This window comes from Lates calcarifer, linkage group LG17 (assembly GCF_001640805.2).
Source record: "Lates calcarifer isolate ASB-BC8 linkage group LG17, TLL_Latcal_v3, whole genome shotgun sequence".
NCBI lineage: Eukaryota > Metazoa > Chordata > Actinopteri > Centropomidae > Lates > Lates calcarifer.
The window spans coordinates 609358-633690 of NC_066849.1; the positions used below are offsets into that span (position 1 = coordinate 609358).

General features: G+C 39.2%; 2 protein-coding genes across 2 annotated transcripts; both read right to left on the reverse strand.

The window, feature by feature from the left end:
- Positions 1-855: 855 nt before the first annotated feature.
- On the reverse strand, positions 856-10904 carry LOC108896959 (RAD54 like). The gene is made up of 18 exons (XM_018696308.2): positions 10617-10904; positions 10435-10518; positions 9697-9807; positions 9519-9579; positions 9295-9430; positions 8240-8309; positions 7568-7856; positions 6663-6787; positions 6430-6580; positions 6216-6342; positions 5165-5239; positions 4760-4890; positions 4412-4522; positions 3241-3364; positions 3080-3158; positions 2819-2998; positions 2518-2681; positions 856-1163 (listed from the first exon to the last, which is right to left on the reverse strand). Exons 1-18 carry the CDS (start codon positions 10617-10619, stop codon positions 962-964), a joined length of 2223 nt encoding a protein of 740 aa, XP_018551824.1. The 5' UTR covers positions 10620-10904; the 3' UTR covers positions 856-961.
- A 12131-nt stretch (positions 10905-23035) lies between these two features.
- Positions 23036-24021, reverse strand: LOC108896961 (artemin). The gene has a single exon (XM_018696311.2). It carries the CDS (start codon positions 24017-24019, stop codon positions 23624-23626), a length of 396 nt encoding a protein of 131 aa, XP_018551827.2. The 5' UTR covers positions 24020-24021; the 3' UTR covers positions 23036-23623.
- Between the last annotated feature and the right edge of the window lie 312 nt (positions 24022-24333).

Sequence of the window (24333 nt, forward strand, 5' to 3'; positions counted from 1 at the left end):
TTCTTGCAGCTTTTTTCAGTGTATTTGATTGAGATGCCATATTGCTCGACTTCATTATAAACATTACATTGGTGTCGGAGCCAGATCCATTTCCTCTTGTGAATGTGGTATTTTCCAAGTATTTCTGTCCTTCAGTTTCAATGTATGCTCAGTACGTCCTCTGAAAAATTGTGTAAGTTCATTCCAGAATGTTTTTGTGAACACACAATCATAAAAAAGATAGACCACAAAAATCAAAGGAATAACTAATATTTAGCCTGAGTCTCTCTAACACTTGTTTACTGGGGATATTTTGTGAAAAAATCTTATTAGTATTGTCTATGAAAAATACTTTATTAATTAATTTAATTTAATAACTTAACTTAATTTTTCTATCTAATATTTCTGTTATTCCAAATATACAGTTTGTTGTGGGGTGAGAAATTATTTTTATATATCTTCTCTCTTAGTAAATTAATCAACCATTTAATTTTAAAGGTAAAATTTAGTTGATCAAAATTGAAAACTTCAGGATCACCATGTTTCTTCTTGCAGAGATGTTTTTTTCCAAGCCTGACACTGGTGACACTGGTGGTGAAGGCAGGGTACACCCTACAGACTGCCAATCCATCACAGGGCCAGGAAACTAAACCCTTAACCCTAAAATCAGCTGTGAGTCTCAGCTGATACCAGCTCCTACTTTCTGAAAGACAGCTGGGTATATATGCAATGGCACAGTTCAGCGTATAGGTAAAAATGAAAGTGCACAGTTGGTGAATCTATTATCAGTGTTAGCATGTTTTTCCCCAGTCCTGTAGGTGCAATTATTTATATGAAACTAGGGCATTCATGATGGATAGATTACAGACAATTCTCCTTTATTCCTTCTGCTTTAATAAGAAAAGTCAACAGAAAAACTCAACAAATAAATATGAGTATATACAGATGGTAGTTTGATAGAAAGTCTGTTGTGTCCCTCCTGCTATAGTACACCTCTCTGGTCCTCGTGAGAGCGCTGGTGGAAGACGAAGGAGACCGCAGCGTCCCAGGAGGCCTTCAACACTTGGTCCCTCAAGCCCTTCTTGCTGAAGCAGTGGTTCCACTGAGAAAGGTCACTGGTACAGTCAGAGTCCTCTGCAGGAGGCCGAACCTCTCTGCCGTTCACACAGCGCTGACAGCGAAACCTAACAATGCCACAAAAGGAAGGAGAGGCTGTCTTAGTACAGTGACACACATTATGATGATACATCATGTATGACATGTAAAGAAAGCATACAGACAGAGGTCATTAGAGTATTTTCTAATATATATCAGAATATGTTAATAGTACAGCTGCTAATGATGTGTCATCAGAGCAGTGCTACAGTGTACTATGGGGAATGGTTCAGTCCACGTGAACTTAGATACTACACATGTCCATTACTAATATGAGAGGCTGTGGAGGGGACATGACAGTCATTGATAGTAGACAGGATGATATCACAGCCTACAATGCTGGGGTTGCACTGTCAGGTCCAACAGAGGATGATAATACTGTACAGAGACCTACATAAAGCCCCAGAGGCAGCTCCCAGTGAATTTTCCTATCAGCATGTAAAGTCTGAGACATGGGCATAAAAATGATAAAATCTTTCAGTAAACTGACAAAGTCACGATCATAATATAGAAAACAGAAGATTAGTTTTGGCTAACTTTGAGTGTGAAATAGCGCACCCTGTTACACCTCATTGAGATTTATGAAACAGAACCATGCATCAGCACAGCTTTATAGGTCAGACAAAAACAATGTACACATATTTCTCTCATTGTGAAGATATAAACACTGAATGTTATGTGCCCCTGGTGTAATTTTTCATATTAAGATTTATTTACTCATATCAACAGAAACTATATATAATAATACTATATAAGTACCTATGGAATAACAGTTTACAGAATAAGAGCCAATCAGTGTCACTAGCCCACTGTCACTGATGTCAACCAGCATGTTAAATACATATTTAACACTATTGAGGATTTCAATACAAATTTGTCCCAACAAGATAGTTTAACACACATTCATAACCAGAGAATTAACAATCTTGAGGCTGAAAATGGTTATTTAGAGATAAAAAATAAATCTTGTATTCTGTATCAGAGAGAGCTGTAGGATAATGATAGGGATAGGAGTTTATTCTGCTAACATGACACAGCCTTGATGTCTGAATTTAACTGGTAAAAACTGGTAATTCTCACCATAAATGGAGTTTTGATTTTACAAAAAACTGCAGGTAATACACATAAAATAGTGTTTTTATGTCAGTCTTTTCTGTTCTATAGATCATGTGGTCTTTGCCAGTCACACCATTTGTGCTCACAAGATATGGATTTTGTAAGAACAAGGGGAAAAAAATCTCTCAGGACTCTCTGGATCAATTTTAATGTATCTGAGGAGTTATTTGGGATTGTCTGACCATCTTTGTAAAGTTAATTCAGTTCTCAGTGGAATCAGCAGAGTGAGTAACATAAACAACTTGAATGAATATTTAGTTTTTTTACTTGTCATGTGTGTCGCTGGCGGTCTCCTCGTTGAGAGCGAAGAGTTCTCGGAGTTCACCCAGAGAGAAGTGACGTTCCACGTCCTGCTCCTCATCTACCACACAGCTGCTCAGAGCTTTCTTATGGGCCTGCCTCTGCAGGATCTTCTCCTCGATTGTCCCTGTCTGTAAACACATGGACACAAGTCAGGCGTGGAAGTATGCAGCACACTGCTGCCCTGACACATCTTATATGAGAACCCAGACTTTTTTGAATAATAATCAGTATGCAAACAGTCATTTATTTTGTCTATTGAACTGACAGAGAGCAGTCTGTAGATGTAGCAGGTCTTCTTCTGTCCGTCTCTCCACACCCGCGCCATTGCCTGCTCATCGTTGGCTGGGTTCCAGTCAGGATCAAACATCACCAAGCGATTAGCACCAATCAGATTCAGGCCACATCCACCAGCCTTGCTGCTCAGCATGAAGATGAACTCTGGGTTCTGAGAAACAGATTTATTCAGATGCTCGTCAACTGCTTTTCAAAGCTCACAGTGTCATTTAAAGCAGAGTTCTAAACTCACAGAGGGACTGTTGAATCTTTCCACAATCTTGGCCCTTTTCTTGATGGACATTGTGCCATCCAGTCGAACATAGAGGTATCTGTTAAAGACCAAGATGATGGATGTTACTCACTTTGAGTGAAAAATCAAACACAATCAAATAGTAGTTTCCCAAAAATCACCTTCTAGATCTGCACAGCTTTTCAAAGAGGTCCAGTGTTTGAGTGTAGTTGGAGACAAGCACCACTTTGTCACTAGTTGTTGTCCTTGTTATTGCCAGGATGTAATCAAGAACCAGCATTTTCCCTGCAAATAAGAAAACAATATCTTCCATAAAATGATTAAACACTTTATTCAAGTTACATTTTAAAGATACATCACAATTATTAAACCTGGAATAACTGGTTTTTTTGTCCACTTTGGTGCAGAGGAAGCCTGTCACTGTATAATTTGTTACAGCAAACAGTTGCTCATTTAACATCCAGCAGACAGAGAGTAACATTAATTTGCATTTTGAGCCGTATATGCGTCCACCAGTATTCACTCTCCTTTGAACTCTGAGAAAATATCTCCTCCTAAAGCTCCTAAATGTTCCACTATGCTCATCAACTAGTTTCTGACAGCTGCATGCTGCTGAAAACTAAACTGAACCAACAATAATTGAGCTGAAAGACACTATAAAAGCTCCACAGGCATGAGGGAAACTGAGTAGCTGGTGGTAATTCTCTCTACATTTGTCATTATTAGCAACACCTTTCACATGCAAAAATTCATGCGATCAGTTGATAATATAAAACATTGATTACAGCCACATTTCATCCATATTCATTTTAAGCATAAGCATCATGTGGAACAAGCTGCACTCTAGTTGTTATTCAGTGAGACCATTTGCTTGTAGTACTGACATTGCTGCTTTTTACATATACATATCTAATCTAATAATAATCTAAGATATACATTTCTCCCTTTTGATTTTCAGATTTTTTTTCCAAGAGGAGAACACAGGAGATGTGATTTTTGAATCTATGCTGTAGCAGCAAAAAAAAAACATGTGGTTTAATTTCAGTTTAACTGTGATGGTGAGGTAGAAAAGAAAAACAGACCTGTCCACATGTAATCCAACTAGACCATTCATCAACAATAGTATGAAAAAGGTTTGTCTGTCAGCTCCCCAGCCCCAGCTGACAATTCATAACCTCTACTAAAATGAATGCAAGGATAATAATTTTCCATTAATGAGGACGCCACACATATTGACCAGGTTCAGATTACTTCTCAGTTATTCTAGTGAGTCAGTAGGAGCCATCATGCTGGATATTCCTGGCTGTATTGAGCTGTATTGGACAGACTTACCAGAGAGCTGAGGCTCCACAGCTTTAGTGCAGTAGCCAGGTGGAAACAGATCCAGTGCCCCCTCAAAGCCCTCCTCACCCTCCACACACTTCTCATAGATAAGTGCTGGGTCTGGGATACACAAGAGTGGTTAGTATTTTTTTCAGGCAGCAGATGACTCTAAGTAAGCACATGGATACATGCAATAAAGGAAAACTAGTTAGATATCCTCAACCTCAGTTTCCCATAAAGTTTACATTTGAGCCAGAACTTTGGGAAACTTTGCTTCTAAAACAGTCTGTTTATCAAGCTTATGTCCACAGGTGCAACATTGTATAACAGTGCATTATATTTGGTTTAAGCACTTACGATTGCACAGTTTCTTCAGTGACGTGATAGAGGACAAGGAGGAGACACTTATTTTTCCCTCCTGCAATGTCTCAACAGGTTTGGCCTGTCTCAGGAAGCGCTTATAGAGCTCTGTCTGCAGAGGAGTCAGTCTGCAGGAAAACAACCACAGCTATTACATTTCTGCATGTTTAGATTAAGTTCATATTTTAAATATTTGTCTTAAGGCAGCATTATAAACTAACATGCAACAAAAAATCTGGCTTAATTTTATAATGAAAAAAAAAAGGTATTGGTACTGAAACTCAGATGTATGCGTATATATAAGGTTTTTGTGTTACTAAAAACTAATATCCATTTCCATGCAAACGATCGACAATTTTACAAGAATATTCCATCTCAAAAAAAACAAGTGAATCAACCAACCTGCAACACACAACCTGCTCAATTTTCACAGGAAGGTACTTAGACAAGATATCAGATGTTCTCCTAATCAAACACCTGTTAAGGCAGGACATGGTCAGTATTACAGAGGGACATTAAACTTAAAATACAGTTAAATGCAATCACATTTTATATGTTAGCAGTTACTGTTTATTAAGATATAATAATTTACTTTGAAAAATGTGCTCTGTGATGGTTGACAAATTTACAGTCAGTCATACATACACATACAGCTTGACATCATTGAAACTCACTGTTTAATCTGTTTAATGTTAGCAAACTATAGTTTTGGTAACTCAGTCAGGGCATCTATTCTGTGCATGATGCAAGCAATTTTCCCAACAATTATTTACAGACATTCCAGACACTTAATTCACTATAACACAATTCCAGGGGGTCAGACGTTTTTGTACACTAAGTTGACTGTTGCAGCTGGGAAAATTACAAAGAATGGTCTCATGGTTTAAGAAGTTTCTAATAGGCTAACTGACATTGTATGAGTCAATTTAGGGTGTTCCTGTGGAAGCATTTTAAGGCCTACAATGTGAGGGCAAAGATCTTATATCTTGGAGAAATATCCTGTGGTCTGAACAAAAAAAAAAAAAAAAACTGTTTGGCCATAATGAGGCCGAAGAACACCATTCCAACTATGACACACTGGGGGGCAGCATCATGTTGTGGGGGTGTTTTGCTGCAGGAGGGACTGGTGCACGTCACACAACAAGATGGTATCATGATATTTTGAAGCAACATCTCAAGATATCAGCCAGGAAGTTAAACTGGAGTAACAAAGCCCTGAGCTCAATCCAACAGAACATTTATGGGCAGAACTGAAAGGGCACGTGTGAGCAGAGGGCTACAAACATGACTCAGTTACACCAGTTACGTCAGGAGGAAAAAACTCCTACAAGCTTGTGGAAGGCTTCCTGAAATGTTTAACTCAAGTTAAACAATTTAAAGGCAAAAACAAATTAAGCAGTAATCAGCAATCAATTGAATCAATTTAAACAGGAAAACCATGGCAGGCACTCACCTGTTGACGATGCTGATCAGTTCCTTGAGTTTCTCCTCTCCTGTCTGTCTGTCTTTATCACTGGCATCTGCATCTCTGCCCTTGAGGATAGGAAGCTCAAAACGTTTTTTAAACTCCTGGGCTGTACCTGCAATCAGGGTGAAAATAAATAAATAAATAATAAATATCATCACAAATGTGTTCTAGCCTGTTTTGTGCGTGTAAGGCTGTTTACCAAGAATCCCAGCATTAACAAAGTGGACCAGGCTGAAGTACTCCAGCAGGTCATTCTGGATGGGAGTGCCTGATATCAGCACTCTCCTCTGGGCACTCATGGCATTCAGGGCCTGGTACGTCTGGTTGTCTGAGTTCTTCAGCCGATGGCCCTACGCATGCACAAATATAATGTTACAGCACTGAGACAACAGTCCTTAAGAGTTCTAAAGTGTTATGAATAAAATGAAATACCTCGTCACAGATGACAAGTCCGACTTTGCCTTTGTGCAGAACCCCAGCATGCAGTCGAAATGTCTCATATGAAATGATCAGGATTGGGGTCGGGACTCTCAAACCATGCTGAGACATGAAGTTCACTAGAAATCACAGAAACAAGCAATTGCTCAGTATTTAATAAAACCAATGTATCTAGTTGAAACAAATGTTTGTCATTATAACACAAGTTGGTATGTTGTCACAAGAAACTTAAATATGATGCTGCAAGAAGAAAAAGGTCCATTGTTGCCTAAAGAGACATTCAGGCAACAGACAAGGCATAAATATAAAATTATATAGAGTCTCATTTGCCAGACAGCAGCAGGATGGGTATTGTCTTTAAGTATCCTGTGCAGGCCTTCCTGTCCCGGGCCTTGTACATCTCACGCCAGTTTGTGATGTTTCCAGGTAGGATAGTTTCTATTACTCCTCTGTAGAGGTTCACAAATTGAGCCCTCTCAAGTTTCTGCTAGTAAGAGACGGGGCCTAACTTCCCCTGTAGCAAAAATATTTTCTTTGTTATGTTGATTGATTTGGTTTGTTTTAATTTAGATTGGTGCTACAGTGTGTAAAGCAAAGAGGGGTGACAATACAGGTCACACATATGATGGGCTGACTACTGAGAAATGCAGTTATCCTAAGGGATGCCTTGCCTTGTATGTTTCATAATGTAAAAGTGGCAGTGGCCTTTGATCGGAGTAAAGCAGAAGTCTTTATTAAGAGCAAGTCTGTGCACTAACTTCAAGCTAACCCCAACATTTACTCTAGTGAAACAATAAGAATGAAGGTTCCTCTTGACCAGCGCTGGCCCACTGCAAGGTGTCAAAGAGTGAGACTGCCATAAGCTGTGGATATTCATAGGACAAATGGAGGTAAACTACCTAACTGTCTATCGATCTCATCCTTTGAACCTCCGTCGATGGCCACTGGTGTCACGCGTCCTCCCAGCCATTTTCCGACTTCATTGTACCAGTTGCGAACTAGACTGGAAGGTGAGACCACGATGGCTTTGTCTATCTCTGGCTTAGCATCAGGGCTTTGGCGTAGCAGGGTCCACATGAGAGTGATACACTGTAAAGTCTTCCCCAGGCCCATCTCATCAGCCATGATGCAGCCATATGATTCTGAGATGCGTCGGCCTGTCACACACTCCCACAGGAATTTCACTCCCTCAAGAAATTAGAGACATCCATTTTTAATTTCAAAGAGAAAAAATATTATTGTACATCAACTTTCTTTTCCTAGAATTTCCAAATGCATCTCATGGTCTTCCTCACATTTCATGGATGAAAAAGTGATTAAAAACCACAGAAAAAGCCTGTCAGTGGACCTTTGTCGAGACTGACTCTTGTCAATCTGCTATTTCTAAGGTCAAGAGTAAACTGACTTCTCAGTCTGTTTTTATGTTTCTGAAGAGAGACAACACAAGGCCAATTCAATTACTAAAGGTTCTACATCTCAAATAGATGTTTACCATAAATATAATATGGAAATTTGTGTATCTTATTATCATTTTATTTTCATTTCACCCAGTAAAGAGAAAAAATGTTTACCTCTCTCTGATGGGGTCTGAGCACTTTTCCTAAGACTGGATCCACAACAACATGGACAGGTACTTTTTCCCTGGACAGGAAAAAGAAAGGTCTTGTCAAACATTTCTTTTCCTTAAAAGCCAGTAAAGGCAACATTTGGCACTGCAACAAACATACATCAAAAAAATGAGGCTTTCTTTAAATGATTTTGCACTTCTACTTTTTATTTCAAAGATACAATGGTTTGGGCACCGTTCTTCCTGCCATTATTTAATGCAACTTTTTTCAAGTTATGCGGCTTCTGTACACTAAAACTGTCTCTTTGCCTAAAGAGAATGACTGCTGTGTCTGGGGAGAGCTGAACTTTCTGCTTAGGTACTAGTTTCAACCATTTACCTGCTTCTATTTTGAGTAGCTAATGTACAAACTTGGCTCATGCAGCTTTAAGTAACAATCAAACATTTTCAATGGAGATCAAATAAGAGATTATTTAATCTTCCAAGACCTCCCTAAATTGGAAAACATCTGCTCAAAGCTCTGCATGGAGATTTAAGCAATAAAATATGCCCTTTAATAAATGAAATTCAAATGCAAGCTGTCAAATTTTATAAACACCCCCAATCTAGTGACTGCCACTCCTGCCAGTGTAAGGCCCTCTGTGCCAAGAGCTGAACAAAGATAAGCGTGCCTTCTGCCAGCTGATCCTGAAGCTCTGTTGTGTGTGGGCAGAGCTTCAGACACCAAACAACCTGAGCCAAATAAACCATCAAATACTGGAATGAAGGTAAATTAGAATTCTGTTTAACCCAAACAGATTTTCTTATCTGGATCTCTTTGACTCATTCCTACTAAACATTACAAACAACTTTAATTGAACTGAATGTGGTTGTTGTCTAATGTCTTATATTAGATTGGAGGTTGATATTTACTTGATACTGTAGATTTATTGCTAATCATCTGTCAGTGTTAATAATCTTCTGCACTGCTTTGCCAAATATAGGCTTGTCATGCAATAAAGCTTATTTGAATCTTAATTCTGTTTAATGGAGGAAGGAATCCATGTGTTTTGGACGTACTTGTCAGCTTTGATCAGGTCATGAGCGCTCAGAGTCGGAGGCTCATAAAGAACCAAAGCATCTTCTGCGAAGGGATCGTGAAGCGCTTTCCTTACTCCTGCACGCTTTAGACCAAGTGCCCTGATTCCCAGCGAGCCTGTGGGCAATCATCATGAGAGCGAGTGAAGAAATCACTGTGATGTAATGCGCTAGACATGAAAACACAGTGATGAGAAAAATGTTACCTGTGTAGTTTAGAATAGGAATCTTAAACGGTTTGGAGAGGATACTTCGAATAAATGCTTCCTGTAGAAAGAATTTGAAGCAAGTGAGCCGAGTCATGGCATCATAGTGCAATCACTACTGTAATCACATGCAAAATTTATGCAAAGAGTAAACCCAACAGTGCTCAACAATGCTTACGTGTTTGTCACCATCCATACATGGAGGCCGGTCGTTGAGCTGTGTCAGAGGTTTTCTGAAGGGAGAAATATGGTTCTCTCTTGTCTCATTATCACCTTTTCTTCTTTTCTCCTGTGTAAATTGCACAATACACATTTTTCAATTCAAACCACATAAATTCTCACAAACACTGATTCTCACTCATTATTTTGTTTACCATTTATTTCCCAAACAAGTTTCATGGGGAAAGAAGCTACTCTCTACTTTTGTTATTGTTTTCGCTAAGTGACTCAGATGATGCTGAATCAAAGAATGCACAGTAATGGTCTACAATCATGTTATACAAGGTCTATGCATACTGACTGACTGTGTTCTTCAGGCTTTATAAACTTCACTATTTTGATGTCAGGAATATTATCTATTTTACTGACATTTTAGATTTCTTCAGTGAGATATTATTGAGGTTATAGTGACTTTGCTCTAGAATCACTGTTTAATTGTATTTAAAATACAAATCAGTTTGTATTTGTACTGAATAAATTCAGATCTGAATTAGAACTAATGGAATAAGTTCATGTGGAGCACTGACTGTATTTAGTCTATCGCCTGGAGCACTGAAAATGCTTACCAGCAAGAAAACATCGAGCTACCTTATTATCGACATCGTTTGGCGCACGGGTCTCTACCATCTGCAAATCAATAAGGCGGTTTTGCAGTTGACTCTCAATGTAACAACTGTGTAACAGTTAATTTACTTACAGTTCTGTACGTCCAATCTTCATCTTCGCAGGAATCCCCTGCTTGCTTCCGTTTAGCAACCTGACTGGGAGCAAGACTCCTTCTCTAGAATTATCATTTCACACGAAGAGGATTAGCATAAGTTACTACACCTAAATGCTGTCTTTAGCATCATGGAAATAACTAAGAACAATCTTACTCACCATTTTCCTTGATTCCTCGGCTTGGCTGAGACCCGTCACCACCTCTGTGTTGCTAGCGTTTACCCGCAGTTACCCAGAAACTCAGCCCGCTCCGCCTCCACAGCAGAGGCTCTCTGCGGTTGTTGAACCGTGACTTTATAAAACACGAACTGTAGACCACTACCTTAGCATGTATGTGTTTAAAGCAAGAGTCAGCTAAACTGAAATTAGTCCCATGGCAGAGTTGTAGAAGCATGAATTCATCATACAACAGAAATTTCGCCCGGTTGTCATTAAACTTCGCGCTAAATGCAAATGTTGCACAACACTACGGCAAGTTTGAAAGGTCAAAAGGCCCGCTGTGTGACTGCAGAAAAGGCGCCGCCTGCTGGGACAGATCAGACATTTCAAAGTATTTTGTATTCAAAAACTACAGAGCTATTAAACTACCGATGTTCACACTGGCCTATCTATTTTTTTACTTTGTAGATCTGATAAATGCTGGAAGTATTTTAAGTAGCCTACTGTCCCCTGCATACAGCTATGGAGACCACTCGAACTTTACTTCACTATCTTCATTTTTTGTGACTTTATACCTCTACCACATGTTAGAGGGATTCATTTTTCTTCACCACATTTATCTGATAGCTATTTTGAAGATCAGCCTTTTACATACATCAGCTAAGAAAATATCCTACACTGTTCTAGATAAAATTACAAATGGTATACTGGTACTAGTACACTGAACTAGCACTCAATATGCGCCTTTTACATTTATTTCCTTGCACAATGCCTTATTTAATCGATTTAGTACGTAGTACGTAGCAGTCACAGCCGAAATACTAAACAAATCCTAAAAAAGCCATTAAAAACTTTAAATTGATTGGTTCCATAAAAATACATAAGACATTTTGAGTACTGGGTCATTTTGGTACCAGTGATCCACTAATGAAGGTCGTGCTTTTTATTAAAAGACACAATTTCTGTTGCCGTGCTTTGTGTCTATATAAAGCCAGCACATTTGAAAGTTCTTCAGAGACAAAAGTGGCTAAAACAAGGAACCTAATGCAGGAAACACGCCTGAAGACACAGATTCTCAGTGAGGAAGGGTACAGCTGCTGCCAGACAGCCAGGAAGTACAGATGCAGTCCTTCAGCAGTTGGATACACTCTGCAGAAATACAGACGAACCAACAGCTTGGAAGACAAACCAAGATCTGGGTATCCAAGGGTTTCTTCAGCAAGAAATGACCACATCCTAATCTGCAGGGAAAACCGCTGATTGACATCACAGGAGCTTCAGCAGCAGTGGTCAAACCAAACTGGTGTCCAGTGTTCCACCTGCACTGTACGTGGCTGACTTTCAGATCATGGCTTAAGGTCCCACAAGGCTGTCAAGAAGCCCCTGATCAATGAGAGACACAGGAAGACACAAGAACTGGACAGCCAGGAACTGGAAGAAGATTCTGTGGTCAGATGAGTCCAGTTTCCAGCTTTATCCTCCTCCTGATAATGTGAGGGTACGCAGAAGGCCAGGTGAAGCTTTATCTGCAGCATGTACAGTACCTACTGTCAAGCATGGTGGAGGCAGTATCATGGTTTGTGGATGCATGAGTGCTGCTGGTGTTGGTCATCTCACTGTCTGTGATGGCACATTGAACTCTGCCAAGTATTGTGCCATTCTGGAAACCCACATGCCCCCTTCTGCACGTGCACTGTTCCATCGAGGTCAAAACTGGATGTTTCAACAAGATAATGCCCCTCACCACACATCCAGGGCCAGGAGAACTTGGCTGCAGGAGCACTGTATCCAGGTCTTAGAGTGGCCAGCTCAATCCCTGGACATGAGCCCCATTGAAAATCTGTGGTGGATTATCAAAAGGTCTGTTTCAAAGCGTAAACCAAAGAATGTAGAAGAATTAAAAGCAGTAATTCAAGAAGAATGGGACAAGATTACCCCTCAACAGTGTGAAAGGCTCGTGGGGAACATGCAAGCCAGGATTAGAGCTCTACTGTGTGCTAATGGCAGGACTACTAAATATTCATTTGATGATGTGATGGTTTATTTATTTTTTATTCAAACAACAACAACAACAATAAACAAAAGAATATCATTTGTATTTGTTGGTGTCTGTCTAATGCAGCCACACCTTTTGAAACACAAAAAAGATGTTTCCCCAAATATCTCATAATTTTTGAGATTGTATACAATTTTAAGGGTGTCTGAAAACTTTTTTCCACCAGTGTAGGTTTGTGACAGGATTTTCACCTGAACAGTCTGAATTGGTAACTGGGGAAACCAAACAAATCTAGCTCATGATGGACTAGGAGAAAGCAAACTACAAATATCACTGAATTAAAAAAATAATAACTGTCCAATCAGAGAGCACGCCCTCTCCCTCACCACCAATCACAGAGAGCATCATCCAACTAACGTTAGCGTGTTCTGAAGTTAAGTGCACATCAACAGCTGTGTGACTGAGCTGTGATGTTACATCTGGCAAGTGAAAAAACTCACAGATGAACATTAGCTGGTTAACTAATGTATATTACTCCAACAGCCCTGGATGTGAGATAAATCATACTCGTTGCCATATGTCTAGTGTGCACAACTTTAGCGAAGTTAGCATCTTCCTCATTTCTGCCATGTGGTTAGCTTCTCTCTTTTGGTGAATGATAGCTAGAATAAATGTTTGTATCAACATGTATTGTACCAATTTTTCATGTTTGTGGTGCAATGTGGCATTTAACTACAATTTTGTGATGTCATGTTTGATATAACACATTAACCAGAGACTGGGCTATCTTGCCATTTGAGGGCTTTGAGTGCCACCTATTGGACATACTAGTTTTGTGTAGTTGCCTAATAAGCTGTCACTTAGGTCTCTCTCTCTCTCTCTCTCTCTCTCTCTCTCTCTCTCTCACTGTGTGTGTGTGAGTGTCTGCAGGTTATGATTTCCCTCCCAGAAGAAAGTTGAAACTGAGAGGTCCTCTTATGGGGACATGAACTATTGTTTTAGGCTGCTGCTGCTGGGTGAAGCTCAGTGTTTAACTGTAACTGTGCAAAATGTGCATGCTACTTTGCTTATATTGCTTGAATTAAAAAGGTTACATTATATTTAAAAATCCATACCCAGTAATCCATTTTTTCCCCCTTACTTCTTCTTACTACTACTTACTTTTTCAACTGAAAATGAGCTGTTCCACAGCTGATGAGAAAAAGAAAAACTTAATTAAACGAACAACCACCAACTCAGAAATCAATTAACACCCTCCTTGACAGACGTGATGGAGATGGAAGAGATGGTGTTGCTTGGAGGAGACACAGAAGAGAAAAAAAACCACAAAAAATACAGTACGGCCATAACAGCTGGGACTTCATAAGAAGTAAAAGATTGTATCATTGTATTTCAGAGCTCTAACATTGCCCTGAAGGATTTATATTTTGCTTCTCAATCATCATGCTGTGCCTCAACATGGCAGCTCATGGAAACTGGGAGACTAGAAACCAGGCCAAATCAGTGGTGGACCTAGAGTAGCAGCGGTCCCCATAGGTTAAGCCATATTGGTTTAGACTGTGTCAAGACAATGACAAAATGATATGGTACAGATTTCAGATTTCTGAATTATTTGCAGCTCTATAATTTTTTACTTGCCCTTTGGCAATTTCATCAAGGCTCTTTGATATATGCCCTCAGATGTTATTTTTATTTATTTTTTATTTTTTTCAAAGTGTCTCTTCCCTCTCTCCCTCCCTCCCACCTCTCTAGATCTGGGTGCACTAGGGACTCAAATGCAGCTGTCCTCCTTTCTGCATGGGCCTCATAAAGGTAGTGGCTTGGCTGGCTGGTCTCCTGCTGGTGGACTGGTCTGCAGAAGGTCAAGATGTAGGAACAGGGCCAGCCAGCGGTGAGCTTGCCCATTGCTGTTGCCCACTGATGTTTGCTGGGGAGTGGAAGTTCAGGCTTCACTTGGCCTGCTTTGGAAAAGTGGTGTGTTTGTAGGTAGTGAGCATGTTTCACAGTTTTCTTCTCACTTGCTCCACTGACAGGTTATGTCCTTTCTCAATAAAGTCTTGATAGACTTTTTGATAAATGGACTGCTGACCACTCAAAGCACTTCACACTACAGGTCACATTCACCTATTCACACACACATTCATACAGTGCTTGTTCTATCTGTATATCTAGAGTGCTTCGCCCCCTAATCAGGTCAGTGGTTCAATCCCTGGCTCCTCCTCCAAGAGAGATCCTTCACTCCAGACCAGCAGGTACTTCTTCCAACAGTTGAGAATAAGTTGGTGGCAAAATGGCTGGGGCCATATAGTGTGCTGAGGAAGTTGAACCCAACAACTTTTGAGATTGAGATGCCAGAGAGGAGAAATCCAAAGCAGATGTTCTACATCAATCTGTTGAAGGAGTGGAAAACCCAGGAAGTTCCACCCCAGCAACAGATGTTTGTTTGGACAGTGGCAGAGGAGGATGACATTGTGGGTGACATCACTTCTTCTAGTCTTCAAGCTCTGTATCCCTTGATCTCTGTCATCTCTCCCTAAACCAGCTGCAAGAGTTGCAGGCTCTGCCAGACCTGTTTCAGGAGAGACTAGGAGCCACAAATTTCTGCATGAAGGACAGCAACCCCATCAGGCAGGTGGGGTGCTATCAGGGGAGAGACAGGGTGGTCTCAGGCCGAATGAGGAGTGGAGCAGTCAGGGGAGCGGAGCAATTAACTTCTCCAGTGAATCATTTCCTGATCTGGTGGAGGCGACAGGCAGAGGCAGAGGCAGCGACGGTGAAGCTCCAGGCGGAGAACACAAACGGCGTGTAACTATCTTGGAAGCGAGTGGGGGTTGAGCAGGGATTCTTGCACAGCGTGTGATGAGTAGATTGGTTGCAGGTGTGCCTGGAGCTTCCACAGCCCGCGCCTCCCTGTGCTGAGAGAGAACGCCCACAGAAAAACACTGACGGACAACACAGGAGAGGAAAACACTGGGGAAGCAGACAGGGGGCAACAAAGGGACAGAAACACTAGGGAGCACAGGGAATCACTGGGGGAGCCGTGACACATTATATTGCTGTTCCTTCAGCACCTCTTTGGTATAATTGTTTTTCTTTCTGTTTTGTTTTTTCTTAACCTGTAGTGGGCGTGCAGTAGAGTAGAGAGGGAATTGCTGAGTGCATGAGAGTTCCCCCAGCAGCTTTGGCCTATACTGGGTTCACTGATCATCTGAGCCAGTGCTAACTGTAAGTTTTATCAACGAGGAAAGTTTTAAACCTAACCTCAAATGAAGAAAGGGTGTCTGCCTCCTGAACTCTAAGTGGGAGCTGGTTCCACAGAAGAGTAACCAGCTGAAAGCTCTGCCTCTCATTCTAGGAACCACAAGTAAGCCTGCATTTTGAGAGTGAGGTGATCTTTGGGAATAATAGGGTCATATGAGGTCTTTAAAATACATTGCATTTTAGTCATTAAGGGTTTTATATGTAAGAAAAAGGATTTCGAATGAAGCTAAGAGGAGAAGAGAAGCTAGCACAGGAGAAATATTATCTCTTCTCCTAGTTCCTGTCAGTACTCACACTACAGCATTTGAGATTAACTGGATGCTTTTGGCTACTATTCTATACACTACACTATTTTAGTTTAGCGGTAACAGGTGTATGGGCTAGTTTTTCAGCATCCTTTTGAGACAGGATGTTTCTAATTTTCACAGTATGGTGCAGGTGGAAGAAGGCTGGCCTAAAGACTTATTTTACATGTGAAATAAATGACCTGTTCTGGTTCCTCACTGGAGGAACTACAGGCCAAGGTAATGCCATCCAAAGTAACTATATGATTAGATTAATGTTTTTCTGAGGTGTTTAGGGCCAAGTACAATAACTTCAATTTTGTCTGAATCAAGAAGTAAAAAATTACAGGCCATCCAGGCCTTTATGTCTTTAAGACATACCTTAAGTTTGACTATCTATGAAGCCAGATTAAACTAATCAGGTAAATGCAGCTGGTGTCATTTATGTATATATATACTGTATACATGCACACACACACACACACACACACACACACAGACACACACACACACACACACACACACACACACACACAGACACACACACACACACACACACACACACACACACACACACACTTACTGTCTTATCTTTTCTAAAGCAGAAGAGAGAGGCAGAGTTATTAAAGAGAAGTTGTACTGTAGACTCCAGAATAGAAAATAGATGAATACATGTTTATCAAAGCCAGACAAAAGACTTTTTTTAAATAATGTTTTATTACTAATAATGTACAAAAACAGTGGTCAGAAGGCATTTTAGAGTACATTGTCAAAAATTCTGAATATATTCAAGATAATACAGTACCATGACATATATGAAGACTATGAACATTTCTAAAGTCATCAACTACAAACTGTTGGGTGGCTCACAGGAGAATACTTTCTTATATAGTGGGTAATGACATACAGTAGAGATTAAAGTCTTTGTGAAGAAGCACTATAGTAGCCCTGATTCAGGAGTGCACTGCCACCCCCAGGCTTCTCTGGGAGTACTGAGTGTTGGCAGTTGACTGTTCTGTGGCAGGGTTGCGGCTGGGTCACTGTTAAATCTAGTCTTTCACACTCACCTAGACCCAATTGTAGTCATGCCATGAGGGTGAACCCCTGCTCAGTAAGTTATATTTGAAGCCGTGCTCATGAGGGATTATAATATGTACATTACAATACATACTAACTTGTCTTCACTGATGTAGTGGTATATTAAACAACCCAGTCTCCTAAAATCACATTTCTATACACTGCAACAGCAAACACATTTTGTATAATCGTGACCAGACTGTGTTTTCTATAAAGATAATGAGGATATGGCAGATGTGTTTTATACACCTAATATTCACCCTGATGACCTCTTGGCAACTCCACTGCTGTTAATAAACGTAGTAATAAACGTAAACACATTGCCTCTCATCATAATCCAGCCGGTAGTGAAGTGTGGGTAGACCATAGTCTGCCCAACCTCTGAGTCAGGTAAGCTTGTTAAAAATGAGTGTATTTTCTGATAATAGTACAATACTGCTCACACTGCTGTGGCCTTGTTGGCTACACGTTTTTCCTTATCTCTCGCTTTATGATATAGATGCCATTACTGCCTGTTTGTGGGTCAGGCCAAGGTGTGATGGTTGATTAATGCATGTTTTTACACGTTGGGCATTGTTAATGGCTCTTATATGTGGGTGTGGGTACTAAAAACCCTAACACATCTATACCACCCAGAGATTATGTTTCTTAGAAAACACATTTGCTGTTGAACTTAAGTTACGTATATAGACACAGTATTTCTGGGAGACAGTATTCTGTGTATGTGTCCTGTGTAGAATGTTTCTGAAAATCAGTTCTTGAGTAAATCAGTAAATTGGATATTACTCTTTCCATCTGAACTTTGCCTCTGTGGAGTCTGACATGTGCCACATACAGACTTACATATCTCATTTTAAAGGTAATGGTGATTTAATCAATTTAGAATTTAGTGTCCCTTTATGGATTAAAAATAAATACATTTAGTACTCTTGAATTTAAAGATGTATAAACTGTGTTGGACATAATAATACTGAACAACCCACATAGCACCAGCAAGAGTTGTAATTAGCCAGCTATTCTGAGTTGGCAGTCATAAAATGTCATAAAAAAGGTTTCGATGTATTAAAAGATTATACAGCCCAGTGGCTCACTCCAAACTCCATATGTGACCCTAAGGTTGCTGTGAGCCTAATGTTTAATGTGTTCGCAAGACAAACATACTGAGGGATACAATAGCCCATCATATATATCAATATAGAGCCCTCTTCTTGACTTAATATCGATTGTTCTACATACATACATATAATAATAAACATCCTCAGAGCATCCTATGGTTTTAATGCAAATAAAGAATAAATAGAATAATTTAACAATAAATACTCTTATGTACAGTAAGGCAACATGATGCATAGCATCTAATAGAGAAATTAAGTTTGACTTAAAAAGTCACACAAGGCCTCAGAAACTACTCTACTTACGCAAGGTGAAAGCACAATAAAACAGTATTTCAGAACTGTTTTATAATTATAACAAGATGAGTATACGTCTTCAGTACAGTATATCTATAATAAATGAATGTCTAACATATCACCTTTTTTGGATTAAGTATACTTCAGCTCTGAAAGGAACATTCCATTTTTTTGCTTGTGCATCTTATCCACAGTCAGATGAGGAGCAGTGTCATATATACAGGACCCTTCTCATATGCTTTATTTCATGTCTCCTAAATCCTCGCTTCCCTTGTTCAATTTCCCTTATCTGCAGTAACTGCAGGACAGTTTACCTAATTTCCACCTTCCCTAAAACATATATGTCACTTAAGAAGACATTGTCATCATAACCTGGAACCTGGATTATTAGGTAATGAATTGATAAACAGATAAATAAATGCAGACAAAGAATTAATTAATAACTAAAGTGTCGTTTGATATGAAAGATACAGATGCCTGAATCAAAACAAATCAAAGAAATAAAGTTAAATACAGCACACATTGCTATGTGTTCCTTTCCTTGTATGAGTTTACTCTGTCATAATAAATGAAAAACATGTTAGCATGTTAGCAGGGCAATTATTTAGCCTTTTGTCTTTAATAACTCAGTAAATTGTTTTTTGTGATTTTCGAATGTCACATTAAAATCAAATCACAACACAGAAAACAAAGTGAACAAGTGTATTGCATCTCAGTATTGTCCAGCAGAGAGCAGTGTAGACTTGCAATGCTGAATGCAAAGTACTGGCGTTAGTTTTCACGAGGAGGTGCGAGGGAGCCTTTTCTTTTTTTAACACTACAGATGCAACATCCATGCTTCTTCACTCACAGCTCACAGGGACAAAGCCATGGGCAGATGTTGTCATTACACAGTGCATACAAACATATTATTTATCTGAGGGGAAACATGCATAGACACAGCAGTAACTGTGAACCTTATTATTATTCAGACAGCCAACTCATTATATTTGCAAATACAGACTCTGAGGCATACATGATGTTGCTTCAGACGACAGCTCTGTGGAAAGGACTTCTCATTTCTCTACTGTTTTTGTGATTTCTCTCCTCTCCTCTCACATCTTTTCTTTCCTCTTAATGCTACACATAATGATACAATAATACCTCTTACATGGAAGGGACTCAGAAAAATTAGAAGCACCCACTGTCTGCATTTGTCCAATCCAAACAGTTAAACTAGCTCTGTCAAAGGTGAAACTTTTAATCTTCCAGTAAGTCAAAAGCTGTCTGGTTTATAATGTGTATTTTTCTGGCTCACAAGTTAGCCATTAGCCATTACCATTCTAAATGGTACAAGCTCTATCATAAAAATATGAGATGGCGTAATTGAAAGCAAATGTGAGATTATGTGTGAACTTGCTGTAAGCATTCTTCAGATGATCTTTAATAACACAAAACAACAAAAAAAACCTTGGAAATCTTCCAGTGAGCTGAATAGTGTGAGGCAGAACCAATTGTAGTAATAAAAATGTGTGGAGGTCTTTTGTTATCCCAGTGTTATCTGTGGAAACATACTTTTCAGAGATACACACTGCCAAGACACAAAGTACAAAACAGGCCAATGCATCACGCTGATATTTTTAGACTAGTTTTCAATGCAGCTGGACACAAAAAGCTTGAATGAATACTGTCTTAAATCATTTGCATGTAAAAAATGACTATTCCAGCGAATGATATTATATCATTGTAAACTTTTTAAATGTTCAGGATCCAAATCTTTTTCAACTGGTCAGATGTGAAAGGGCTGGAGACTGAAGCTGCTTTTTGTGCTGAGGTGTATGTGGTCCACTTGCGTTTCTCAATGTTGTGCAGTCCAGAGTGGTTGAACAATGTGGAACCAATCTTGTACCAAATGTACTGACACATAATGCTACAAAAATGACTTTAAAAATGTAACAGCTATGTTTATAACTGGTCCACATCAACATTTACATCCAGAGCCTACATAAGTGCCAGTGTAATAATAATTACTGCACAGTGTGCAGTAATAACAACTGTGGATACTGTAATAAAAGATTCAATTAACTGCATAAAATGTAATTAAAATATTGAGCACATAATGTGATTGTATATGATTTAGTAAATTTGGTGATTGTTGTTACATTACGATATAAAGCAATTTGGGTTATGAAAATTGTAATTGTAACATACATTAACATAAAAATGCTACTGAAACCATGAGGTAAAAACCAAATATCATTGTATTATATGCAATAATAATAATAATAATAATAAAATAGAAAAAGAAATCCATTATGTGCTCAACATATTATTCATTAACAGTTCGTTATATTGTTTTTTTTTTTATTTATTAACTTTAACCTTACCTTAAGCATAGTTTACTTCATAACCATGACCTCCCCCTGATATACTGTGGTTACCATGGAGTTTAGCTGAATTATCCAGTAACTTCTTTTTAATGCAGCAGTCTTCTTATTCCAATTTAGAATGTATAGCATACTATCTCACTCACAGCAATGATCAGTTTATGTTGCATTTCATGTGAGTGAAGTTATAATAGTGGTGATATATATTACAGTCTTCTTTGTAAACCTGTAAACTCATCTGCAGTTGTTGGATTACATATGACTGTATTACATGTAACTTGGTCTACAACAGTGATATACGATTATCCATACCTGTGTTGTTTACACTACAGGTCGAGTAAGTGGTATCATGTCACATCGATAAATAGACCAGGTGGTGAAAAGCTGTCACTCAGAGTGATGTTTGTCTCATGGCTATATTTGTGATGGCATCACACTAAAAGAGATGTAAACAAGCTGTGTGCTAAGACAAGTATTTCAAAGCAACTGAGACATTTACAATTAGCATGAGCTGGACAGTATGTTAATCTGATCTGCTTTGCTGAATTTAGAAGCTGCAGGATGTAGTAAAACATTCATCCATTCAACACCATCCACTAAAATAAACAAAATACTTTTGCATTTTAAACTAAAATTGTGTGTGTATGTGTGAGTGTATATAAGAGTGTGAGTATGTGTGCGTGTGAGAGACTGTTACTGGAAGACAGAAAACAGCTGCTGCAATAATGGCTTTTTTCAACCAGATAATATATTATTGAGCTGCCCTGGAAGGAAAGGTAGAGTTGTATCACATGGTGAAAGCTAATTTTGGTCTTATAAAGACCGCTGTATTAACAAAACAAAACAAAACATCTAAGTTCTTATTTAGCATGTCTTCACATCATTGTATTTGGTCTTCAAACTGGTTAAACTGAGTTTTTGGTTGATATGAGGCTGTTTTGACTCTGTTTTAATTGAGGCTTTGCAGTTGATTCTGTAATATCTAGAAATCACACTTGGCTCCTTCATGGAGGCTCATTGGAAAACTGGCTTTTGGCAAATAATGAGTATGCATTATATCCCATAAAACAAACAAGTAAGAAGAAGAGAAATATTTAAACAATGCTGTGGTGTGGATGTAAGTCAGTACTGCTCAAATTAAAAGTGAGTAATCTGATTAGGTAGACCTGTTTTTTTTCTTTAGATACAGCACTTATTGTATCTAAACTTTTGGCTTTGTTAGCTAGCTAGGTAGTTGGTAGGCTAACAGCAGAAAATGTCAATGTTAAAATATCTTACCTGCAGACTTTTGAAGCTGAATTACATTTCAAACCATATATAAATAATCAACCATCTTCAACTTTAAACCTATATTAATATAAATTTAAGAGCAGTTTTTGTCAGGTTGTCATTACATGGTCAAGTTGGGCTGTGGGTGTGTTGTTGCATTGCAACATTGTAATATCATATAATAAAAGAAAAAGTTTTTTTTCAGCTCCAAGCAGCATTTAAAAGAAGACTTGTGTCATTATTATTAATATATAGTGTCATTAATTCAAATGAAAACTGGTATTGCGGATCCTTCTACTTCTCTGTAGAGTTTGGCATATAAAGGGTAAACATTAAATTTGTGGGCACAAACTACTTCATATCCTTGCTTTGAATTAATTTGTATGGAGAAATAAACTTGTTCACAAAGTCATTTGTTTCATCATCTTAACATTTTGGTCCCTTGAATGCTAAAGCTACTGTACTGATGCTGATAGTGTTTCAGCACTCTATGTTCACTGTAATGACCAGTAAAAGTTGCGTGGTGTTCTATTTTTTATTTTGGACTGAGATGTTCCCAGCCTTTGGATTTTGTCTTTCAGGCTAAGACAAAGTTTGTCTTATCTCTGACATCTCTTACAGTTCACAGTATGATGAATAATAATGTTTCCATTCTGTTAATTAAATGGCTCAAACTGATCATTTGTGAACACAAATTAAATCAAATATTACCCTTCATATCTGCTGCATATTTCAGCCACAAATTTTGTTTGCCTCTTCAAATGCTAGCTTCCACTAGCTAGCTAGCTAACATATCAGAAAACTGGACACAGCTCCCAGTCAAAAATAACACAGAAGTTAACCGTTCTGAAATAGCCAAGCTGCTTAGAAATTGAATTGGTTACTCTGGGCTTCTGTTGCCAAAGAGCTGTATATGTTAAACATGGCTGCCAGAGGGCTGTTACATCACCTGGATGCCTTCAAGAGACTGAATAAAGGACACAAATATGTATACACTATGAACTGGAACAGTACTGATAGTTTCCTCCTCTGTGCTTATTGCTGGTGGCATTTAAACAAACCTTCTACGGCCCCAGGCTGGAGGCAGACATCCAGACGGTTTGCTGGTGTCATCAGGCTCTGTCTGAATGTATCTGAACCTCCATCAACAACAGCCAAGCTATCAGCACAGGGAAAGCCCTGGCCACAGCGCAGTGGATCCCATCTTCGGCCCATGTCATAGACCACATGAACCCGGGTTAAGTCACCCAAAGTAGACACCAGGCCTCACAATATCCTGCTCTTTCACACGAGAGTTTTCTGTTTTCTGTGTTTGTTAACTGCAGATAGACACTCCTCTTTATAGTCAGCCCACACAGCTGCAGTTGGCTGCTGAGAGCCACTTAATTGTCTGCCAGGTAGTCTGGGTGTCCATGAAGGACACAGTCTCATAGCGGGTAGGCCGACAGCAGGGGTGACTGCTGACCATTTTGCCAGAAATGCTCCCATTGTCCAGCAGAGTCTTGAGGGCCAGGTCATAGTTCTTGCGGGATGTGTGGCATGTTCCAACACAGTACTTAAAGAGGACTATCTCGTCTGAGTCATAGCCGAGGCCAAGATCCCGCACCCGCATCTCCTTCCTCTCCAGGCGACAGTCACGGCTGCTTTTGGTCTTCTTGCGGTTCCTCCTTGATGTTCTGGGCAAGTTTGGGTCACGAGGGGAACGCCGCCATCTGCCCTGCTGGATTTCCTCTTCCTGCATCAGTGACCACTCTTCTACAAGGAAAAGGAAACACACACAAGATACCTTGATAGTCAATTATTTGAATCATGCAAATATTACTGGAACATTTCTGACTTCTGTGGTAGTGTCATGGTAGTATGGGTTGTGGAGTGGTAGGCATGTTTGATTTGCTAGAGCAGACAGAAACGGAGGTTGTCCAAAATGACTTTATTTATGAGCTTTTTGTAATAACTTTTTAAAACACACAATTCCCAGAAGTGACACTTTTCCATTAAGTACATAAACTCATTTCTTAGGTGTCTGAAAGTACTTCATACAAGGACTAAACAGCA

Coding starts and splice junctions, on each gene's coding strand:
- LOC108896959 (XM_018696308.2), bottom strand. Junction 9,431..9,518: donor TCCTATTCTAAACTACACAG/GTAACATTTTTC, acceptor GATTGCCCACAG/GCTCGCTGGGAATCAGGGCA. Junction 3,159..3,240: donor AAGCTGTGCAGATCTAGAAG/GTGATTTTTGGG, acceptor GGTCTTTAACAG/ATACCTCTATGTTCGACTGG.
- LOC108896961 (XM_018696311.2), bottom strand. CDS start 24,019: ATGCAGGAAGAGGAAATCCAGCAGGGCAGATGGCGGCGTTCCCCTCGT.